A 10184-nucleotide genomic window follows, 5' to 3' on the forward strand; every position below is an offset into this window, starting at 1 on the left:
GCACGCTTCATAAAATGAACTAATACTGTTCTTTTGTACATTGAACATAGGTCGGACGGCGCGGCGCTTCGAACTTTTGACGTTCGCACGCTTCCACTCTTGATGTTTCTAATATTCCCGTTTCTTCTTGTGTTCACAGAAAGCCTAGCGGAGAGCATAACAGTTTCGGCCGCACAGTCTTCATTTGTGGCATGTGGCTTCGAATTATGGGACCATTTGGAAACAAAGAAGTTGGGGATTTTAACTTCTTGATTTTTTTTTTCCAAAAGGTTTGACGGAAGGAACTGTAACTGCTGAGGTTTTACTGTCCCGAAATTGAAGAGCCTTTAATGTATTAACAATTTATCAAATTGAAATAAAATAGATAAGAACATTGATTGATTGACCTTCGAAGTAACCCTCTTTTCATTTGGTCCAGGAAGTAATTCCCTTCTTCTTTCGTCCAGATTTCAGGAAGTGCTCTCCGGGGGACTTCGAGTGCGATAAATTGAAATAAAATAGATAAGAACATTGATTGATTGACCTTCGAAGAAACCCTCTTTTCATTTGGTCCAGGAAGTAATTCCCTTCTTCTTTCGTCCAGATTTCAGGAAGTGCTCTCCGGGGGACTTCGAGTGCGACCCGCCGCACGGCATTTGCATCCCGAAGGACAAACGCTGCGACGGCTACTACGACTGTCGAAACCGGAAGGACGAAGAGGGCTGTCCGGCGACCACCGGGCTCTCGTGCGACCTCGACCAGTTCCGGTGCGCCAACGGACAGAAGTGCATCGACGCCAAGTTGAAGTGTAATTACCACAACGACTGTGGCGACAATAGTGACGAGGAGAAGTGCAGTAAGTACTACTTGGCGGGGAGTTTTAAAAAAAGAGGTTTTTATGAGGGGATTTCATAACTTTTTGTAGTAACGGACAGAAGTGTATAGACGCTAAGTGAAGTAAGTCGAAATCTATTCTATTCTAATTTTTAGAGAGTGCGGCAGAGCTCCACCCTGCCAAGTCAACTACTTGGCAGAGAATTTTCAACAAGTAGTATTTTTGGGGGATTTCATTATATTTTTGACGCTAAGTGAAGTAAGTCGAAATCTATTCTATTCTAATTTTTAGGGAGTGCGGCAGAGCTCCACCCTGCCAAGTCAACTACTTGGCAGAGAATTTTCAACAAGTAGTATTTTTGGGGGATTTCATTATATTTTGTAGTAAAGGTGAATTAAAATCTTCATACTTGGATCGTTTGTTTGCATTTCCTTTTTCACCAGACCTTCTATAATAACAGGCAGGTTGAATGATTGGATTTCCATCAAGCAACACGTTCAATGCGGACATAACTTTTTCTTGTCGTTCCCCAGACTTCACCGCGTGTCACGTGGGCCAGTTCAAGTGCGCCAACTCGCTGTGTATCCCGGTCTCCTACCATTGTGACGGTTATCGGGACTGTATAGACGGATCCGACGAGACCAACTGCACCAGTATTGCGTGTCCGAATAACAAGTTCCTGTGCCCGATGGGCGCGGCCGGCGGGAAGCCGAAATGTATACCTAAGGCGCAGGTGTGCGACGGACGGAAGGACTGTGAGGATAACGCTGATGAAGAGACGGTGTGCTGTGAGTATATCCTGGAGATCTTTTTCTTTTTTGATAGTTGATTCAGCCCTTGAAATAGTAAGGTCGAAAAATGAAAGGTGAGAAAAACATCCATTTTGTACCAAATACATAAGACCTTGTTCAGACTGCGGGAGTAAAGGGACTTTTCAGTCTCATTCTGGCAGGATAAACAGGGTCTATTCTATTCTATACTAAATCTATTTTGATAGTTGATTCAGCCCTTGAAATAGTAAGGTCGAAAAATGAAAGGAGAGAAAAACATCCATTTTGTACCAAATATATAAGACCTTGTTCAGACTGCGGGAGTAAAGGGACTTTTCAGTCTCATTCTGGCAGGATAAACAGGGTCTATTCTATTCTATACTAAACCTATTTTGTACCAAATACATAAGACCTTGTTCTGCCTGCGGGAGTAAAGGGACTTTTCAGTCTCATTCTGGCAGGATAAACAGGGTCTTTTCTATTCTATTCTAAATACCCCTCTACGTCTGCCTTGGTGATGTAGTGGCAAACACGCGCCTGAAGTATGAAATTTTGTCCTCAATGTCAAATGAGAATTGGACAACAACAGTGATTCTTTTAGTTTCCTTTGAGCATGATTGTTTATTCATATTATTATTATTATTATTATTATTATTATTATTATCCACTGGTAATGGCCCCACTGGTCTTAACCCAAATGAAGAAGCTCCTCAATTGTGCTTACGAGGCTGAGAACACTTCGAACTTAAAGCACAGATTGACTTCACTGGGAATCGAATCCAGGAACTCCGTCATGCAAGCCTAGTGTAATATCCACTCGGTCACGAAAGTTGCTTTGCCTTTCGTCTTAAAGCAAACTCTTTGAAATACTTAGGAATTTTAGAGAGTAATGAATGCAATGCGATGGGATTTGAGGACGATTTTTTTACGTGCTCTCACCAAAGTTTTTCTCTATACTAAATACCCCTCTACGTCTGCCTTGGTGGTGTAGTGGCAAACAAGCTAATCAGAAGGGTTCAATCGCGCCTGAAGTATGAAATTTTGTCCTCAATGTCAAATGAGAGTTGGACAACAACAGTGATTCTTTTAGTTTCCTTTGAGTTGAGCATGATTTTTATTCATATTATGTACCTACCTTTTTTTGTCCTTCCTGAAGATATGAAAAACAACTTAAAACAAGGTACAAATTTATAAAACCTCGTTTTTTTCTTCTAATTTCAGCCACCAAAAGCTGTTCGCTCCTTAACTGTGAGTTCACATGTCAAGCTAGTCCTACCGGAGGTGTATGTCAATGTCCTGAAGGTCAGAAAGTTGCCAACGACAGCAGAACCTGCTTGCTTTATATGAAAAACAACTTAAAACAAGGTACAAATTTATAAAACCTCGTTTGTTTCTTCTAATTTCAGCCACCAAAAGCTGTTCGCTCCTCAACTGTGAGTTCACATGTCAAGCTAGTCCTACTGGAGGTGTATGTCAATGTCCTGAAGGTCAGAAAGTTGCCAACGACAGCAGAACCTCAGTGTTAAGATACTGTGACGATCTGTCAAGTCAATAATAGTATCCATACAGAGTGTAACTTTTTTTAACTAAATTTATTTTGGGAATCAGCTATTATTTTTTAAAGCTGAATTCCCTTCAGGGATAAGCTAATTTCTTCTTTTTTCGAAGAGCTTTTGATTGAGGGCTCTGTAATAACGGAGATCTTATCGTCCCGAAATCGAGGAGAAAAGAAGGAGAGGATAAGAGAAATCCAGTCGTTCCGAGAACGGGCGGAAATCGAACCCGCGACCTAACGCTTACAAAGTAGACGCGCTACCCTCCAAGCTAATTTTTGGCAAACTTTTTAGTGGCAGAGTTCTCCTGGAGGGGCTCTTCAGGGTGGTCTTGAAAATTTTCTATACTTTGTCAGTCCCTTAGATCCCTTTGGCGAGCTAAGAAAGTTGTTTGTTTTTTGTACATAAGTTTTCTGTTACACCCTGTATATATTATTGAGAGATATCTCAGTCGGGATTTGAAAAGGTGAAGGCATAGTGCAAACATGAAGCTATTACATTAGCAAGGGAAATTTCAGGCTGGTATCCTTCCTGCTTAATGTACCCCAGCCATACATAGGGGTTCTTTTGGACCAACTTTTGTAAAACATCTTACATATTCCTGAGAGTTCCTTGCAACGGTCGTTACCTACATTAATTAGACTTGCTTTTCACGTGTTCTTCCGTCTTTTTTCTGTGAACCTTTACTGTCTCCAGCGGCTGTCCCAGGACTGTCAGACCCAGCTCTGTCTCTGAGAGACCCAGATCGCCTGACAGACCTAGGTCTTGCAAGACCGTGGTCTGTCAGGCGATCTGAGTGTAGAGGCGGGCATAACGCACGGCGCACGTCTTGGTCACAAGGTTTGGGACCTATATTCTAGGGGCCTCTTCCACAAAAGACTCCCCACTCCTCCCTGTGGGTGTGCAACTTTCATAAAGACTGTGACAAGGGGGAGGATGAGCAACAGACTTGTCGTAAGTACCTATTTCTCTTCCTGACTCCCTGCCTCGATTGTGTGGGACCATCTTTTAGTTACTTTTTGGGCAACCGTAAGTTTTCCCCTATAAGAACCCCTTGGTTCATGAATTGACAGGGGCTGAACGCTCCAAATTATAGATAGGGGGCCCCTAAATGTACAGCTTAAGGTAGAAACACACTACCATCACGTCATGTCACGTTACGTGAAGTCATGGGGAGTCACGTGACGTGATAGTAGTGTGGCTGTCCTGAACGAAATTAACTACAATATTATGGGAAAACTTTAAACTACATCTTTCTTCTGGTAGTGATTCTACTCTGACTCCCCATGAGCTCAAGTGACGTGACGTGATGGTAGTGTGTTTTTACCTTTATCTACTCCTGCGATTAGTTCAGTCGGTTTTGTCACATGTTGAATAAATCGAGAACCAGTACCCAGTAGCCTGTTAGAATCAGTACAACACTAGAATCACTACCAGGAGACTGGTAGAAGTCTCTACTGACCTAATAACCAGAGTGGTTCTTATGTAGGTACCTCTCTCATACAAAGATTGATACATGTGATTGATAGAGGGAACTGTAAATGCTAAGGTCTTATCGTTCCGAAATCGGTGAACGAAGACAGGATAGATAATGTTCGTTCCGAGAACGAACATTATCCGTTCAGGATAAAATCCGCCCCGGGCGGGAATCGAACCCCAGCGCTTACAAGGCAGACGCGTTACCAACCAAGCTAACTAGGCTAGCCTTTTTTTTAATTTAGGTTCTCTAACATTTGAATGGCCATTGTGCAGTAACCAGGTATTGAAGATCTGAAAGAAGTCCTCAAAAATATTGTCAATTTCTTCTCTTGTTTTTCAGCGCCCAATCCCTGCGGAAGTAACAATGGAGGGTGTGAACACATGTGCATTATCACGAGAGCTACATCTAGGTTCACTATCATTTTTATGCCCTTTGCACCGTGACCAGGTATTGAAGATCTCAAAGAAGTCCGCAAATATAATGTCGTTGTTATTAACGTTTATGTCGACATTTCAATCTTCCTCCCCCAATCCAAGGAAAGCAGCCGTCTCCAGGGGGTTAAAATAAAAAATTTCTTTCTTTTCTTCTCTTGTTTTTCAGCGCCCAATCCCTGCGGAAGTAACAATGGAGGGTGTGAACACATGTGCATTATCACGAGAGCTTCGGGCAACGCTCTGGGCTACAAGTGTGCCTGTGATATCGGCTATCGACTCAGTGTTAATGGAAACAATTGTAACCGTAAGTACTAACAATGAATATCAAATCAAATCAATAACTATTTGTTTTAAAGGACACCCTTTTCACAACTTTTGTAGATATCACAGCATTACTTACTGTGCCTCCTTTGCAATCAATTTCCATATTTCAATGATCTTTTTCCACTGGTAATAGCCCCACTGATCTCGATTGAAGTACCTAGCTCCTCAATTGTCCTTACGAGGCTGAGAACACTTCGAACTTAAAGATTGCAGATTGACTTCACCGGGAATCGAATCCAGGAACTCCGGCATGCAAGCCTAGTGTAATATCCACGCGGCCACGAAAGTTGCTTTGCCTTTCGTCTTAAAGCAAACTCTCTGAAATACTTAGGAATTTTAGATAGTTATTACGAAAAAATCTTTCCCAGCGGCCGAAGACCGATCAGATAAACACATATGAATTTATGGTAATGACCAAAGAACACTTACTTTTTCCCTGTGGCAAAATTACCAAAAATCACATTATAGGTACCTATAACTTCAACTTTTATACGAAATACCCAACCACACCGGGGATGGAGCTCTACTAACGGTGATGCGTTAGAATTTTTTTCTTTCTTTCATTGTGAGCCGTAAGATATTTCACCAGGGTCCCCTTGAACACCAGGGAGGACTTTTTGAGTATCTTATATCTCTATGAGGAGATACATTTCCCCATTACCCCACCATTATCACCATGAAAATCCGAAATTTACGTACATTCCGAAATTAACATTTTATTCTCTTCCACCTCGACAGAGCCGACCTGCGCCCCAGGCGAATTCCAGTGCGCGTCCGGCCGTTGCGTTCCGTCCACGTTCAAATGCGATGCGGAAAACGATTGCGGAGACTACAGTGACGAAACCGGATGCGTCAACGTGACGTGTTCCCTGTCGCAGTTTGCGTGCGAGAACGGCCGCTGCGTGCCGTCTACGTGGAAATGTGACAGCGAGAACGATTGTGGCGATGGAAGTGATGAGGGAGATTTTTGTTCGGAGAAAACCTGCGCCTACTTCCAGGTAAGTTTGAATTTTTAATCAATCAATAATTATATTAATTAATCGAACAGTCGATCGATCAAACAAACAAACAACTTCAAATTAATTTGATCCCAAGCCCAAGGGACCTTTGACAAATGGAGTGTGTCTGAAGGCATGTGTGATGTGTTCCAATCAACTCGATCCCCAACCAATCAAACATCCAAACCAAAACCGAAACTTTTGGCCCTTTAGTTCCACGCTATTGTATTGGGCAGCAATTTGACCAACCCCACCGACCTGGCGCTAGATCCCACTTCAGGGTAAGTAGAATAGAAAGAAATTAAGCTCCGGTCCGCCAATTCAAAACAGTTTGACAGCGGTTTGATAGAGAGCTAAGGTCTTATCGTCTCGAAAGCGAAGAGAGAAGGAAGACACGATAGGAGAAAGTCAGTCGTTCTGAGGACGAACCTTTTCCAAGTGGGATAAAATATAAAATCCGCCCTGGGTGGAAATCGAAACCGCGCTTATATTGCCAGTACTGAAAAGTCCATTTACTCCCGCAGTCTAAGCAAGGTCTTACCTATGTACATATTTGGTACAGATTTTTTTTTTTTTTTTTCAACAAATTTTCACTTATAAAAAGAACCCTAATAGGCTTGCTTTAATGATATTAATTTCTATATTTTGCCTCTCTTCCCAGACTAATGTTCGTGGCCGACAGTAACCAAATACTCCGTACTAACATGGACGGTACAATGGCCATGTCTATTGTCTCCGAGGCTGCTTACAAAGCGTCTGGTGTAGCCCTGGACATCAATGCTAAGCGACTGTTCTGGTGTGATAACCTTCTGGACTATATAGAGACTGTGGATTATGAGGGAAAGAATAGGTTTCTGATTCTAAGAGGTAAGAATATACCTTGTTTATCCTGCTGGAATAAGACTGAAAAATCCCTTCACTGTCGAAAATTATAAACGTACCTACTGAACTACTGAAATTTATTGTGTGTTATTGACCGGAAGATAGTGAGATCTACGTTTTATCTCGACACACATGGCCTTTGTTGCTTAGAGTGCACCTGATTCTAAGAGGTAAGAATATACCTTGTTTATCCTGCTGGAATAAGACTGAATCCCTTCACTGTCGAAAATTATAAACGTACTGAAATTTATTGTGTGTTATTGACCGGAAGATAGTGAGATCTACGTTTTATCTCGACACACATGGCCTTTCTGATTCTAAGAGGTAAGAATATACCTTGTTTATCCTGCTGGAATAAGACTGAAAAATCCCTTCACTTTCGAAAATTATAAACGTACTGAAATTTATTGTGTGTTATTGACCGGAAGATAGTGAGATCTACGTTTTATCTCGACACACATGGCCTTTGTTGCTTAGAGTGCAAAAAAATAAATATTTGCATTTGGTTTGTCTGAACGATTGTTCCACTATAACTTGCGATTGTCTGGTCTGGTCCGATTTTCATGAAATTCGGTAGGTACAAGAGTTTAAAACAGCAATGCACGTCAATCGTCGAATTCAGGGTCCCAGAACTAAGAGGGGCCCTTTTTTGGTCCAAAATTTTAATCTCCCATTACATTCTATTAAATAAATATTTGCATTTGGTTTGTCTGAACGATTGTTCCACTATAACTTGCGATTGTCTGGTCCGATTTTCATGAAATTCGGTAGGTACAAGAGTTTAAAACATCAATGCACGTCAATCGTCGAATTCAGGGTCCCAGAACTAAGAGGGGCCCTTTTTTGGTCCAAAATTTTAATCTCCCATTACATTCTATGGAGTGAGGTCTACAGTTCACAGAACTACTACATAGTTTGATAATTTCTATCAAGACAATTTCGATTTGAAGTTTTTTTTTAAATCGGTGAGCTTTCGATGCCACTTCGAAGCTCACCAATTTAAAAATCTTCTAATTGAAATTATTTTCTTCTTGATAGAAATATTTTTTTTTTATTTTTATCTGATATTTAAATATATTTTAGGATTATTATAAAACAATTTATTTAATAATTTCATTACCGTTTCTAATTCGCCCCGGGCGGGAATCGAACCCACGACCTAGGGTTTACAAGGCAGACGCGCTACCAACCAAGCTAACTAGGCTTTTTTGAAGAGGTTTGATAACTGAACCAGCGGAGGTGTTACCTTCTTGAAATCAAAGCGAGAATGAGGACAGGATAGGAGAAAGCCAGCCGTTCTTAGACATCGGGCGGGAATCTACCCACCAACCACGCGCAACGTTGCTTAACTTTAGTGAACCATTAGGAACTAGTATAATCAACGTGCTATCACCGCCGACTGAGGGTTATTCAAGAATTCAGTTTTTTGCTCATCAGGACCAGGTACCTATTATAGCTACCTACTTCTAAACAATTCAAAATCCAAGCCATAAACGAAATTTTTACATAATAATGAGATAATGACTTAATCATAATTATATGGTGGTAACAATTCTAATTACACTTCCCACAGGTTATTAAATTTATTCTCTAAGTTCATTATTCATTACAATATTGCAAAGTTGATTAGTGAACCATTAGGAACTGGTATAATCGACGTGCTATCACCGCTGACTGAGGGTTATTCAAGGATTCAGTTTTTTTTTTGCTCATCAGGACCAGGTACCTATTATAGCTACCTACTTCTAAACAATCCAAAATCCAAGCCATAATCGAAATTTTTACATAATAATGAGATAATGACTTAATCATAATTATGGTGGTAACAATTCTAATTACACTTCCCACAGGTTATTAAATTTATTCTCTAAGTTCATTATTCATTACAATATTGCAAAGTTGATGACATAGAATAATGGAACTGTTACTACTTGAAGTATGTAACTCATTATTACTTCATTAAATATCTTGGGATAACACTAGGTCGCGAATTCTTTACCTCTTCGTCAGTTATCATTACTGTTGTTACTACGAGTAGGTAATTAGTAGATTACTCAGTAGAATGAACGTAAAGCTATAAGTAGGTAATAGGTAAGTAGGAGGTATACTTAGCATGAGAGTACGTAAATCAGTAAGTATAAGGAAGAAGGAAGAGAATCTCCAAAGGTCCTCACGAAGAGGAACTACACGATTTTCCATAAGAGATGTTATGAGATTTTGCCATTGTTTAAGATGAAGTTCAAGATGAAGTTCTCCTCGGGCGAAAATCGAACCCGCGAACAGGCGTTTACAAGGCAAGCGTCCAAGCTAACTAGGCTGGTGTAGCCAAGTTTAAGTGTCACACAAATGGCATGGGTTCACGATATAATTCTGAGAATACAGAGGTGACGATTGCCGGAACACCACATGACATGAATCACCAGGAGAACCCAACACAAGCTGCCACCTCCCTTGATCTAATTCCAACCTTGGAACCTTTTGAAGATGTTGACTGATCTGCTGTCACTGCTACAACAACAATGATTTTTTTGCCTTTCTTCCCAGACTAATGTTCGTGGCCGACAGTAACCAAATACTCCGTACCAACATGGACGGTACAATGGCCATGTCTATTGTCTCCGAGGCTGCTTACAAAGCGTCTGGTGTAGCCCTGGACATCAATGCAAACTTCTGGTCTTATAACCCTAATAGGCTTGCTTTAATGATATTAATCTCTATATTTTGCCTCTCTTCCCAGACTAATGTTCGTGGCCGACAGTAATCAAATTCTCCGTACCAACATGGACGGTACAATGGCCATGTCTATTGTCTCCGAGGCTGCTTACAAAGCGTCTGGTGTAGCCCTGGACATCAATGCTAAGCGACTGTTCTGGTGTGATAACCTTCTGGACTATATAGAGACTGTGGATTATGAGGGAAAGAATAGGTT

General features: G+C 41.0%; 1 protein-coding gene across 1 annotated transcript; it reads left to right on the forward strand.

Annotated features, from left to right (window-relative positions):
- The first annotated feature begins 206 nt into the window (after positions 1–206).
- On the forward strand, positions 207–8836 carry LOC113466164 (low-density lipoprotein receptor-related protein 2-like). The gene is made up of 12 exons (XM_026821324.1): positions 207–230; positions 556–835; positions 1348–1602; positions 2806–2949; positions 2991–3131; positions 3834–3904; positions 4957–5026; positions 5218–5355; positions 6114–6373; positions 6587–6654; positions 7035–7240; positions 8829–8836. Exons 1-12 carry the CDS (start codon positions 207–209, stop codon positions 8834–8836), a joined length of 1665 nt encoding a protein of 554 aa, XP_026677125.1.
- The last annotated feature ends 1348 nt before the right edge of the window (positions 8837–10184 follow it).

Source organism: Diaphorina citri, unplaced genomic scaffold (genome assembly GCF_000475195.1).
Source record: "Diaphorina citri unplaced genomic scaffold, Diaci psyllid genome assembly version 1.1 scaffold222, whole genome shotgun sequence".
Lineage (NCBI taxonomy): Eukaryota > Metazoa > Arthropoda > Insecta > Hemiptera > Psyllidae > Diaphorina > Diaphorina citri.

Bases quoted from the DNA above. Each gene is read 5' to 3' on its own strand.
- LOC113466164 (XM_026821324.1), top strand. From the start codon at position 207: ATGGGACCATTTGGAAACAAAGAA. The intron at 836-1,347 runs GTAAGTACTACT...GTCGTTCCCCAG, and splicing joins TAGTGACGAGGAGAAGTGCA to ACTTCACCGCGTGTCACGTG. The intron at 1,603-2,805 runs GTGAGTATATCC...TTCTAATTTCAG, and splicing joins TGATGAAGAGACGGTGTGCT to CCACCAAAAGCTGTTCGCTC.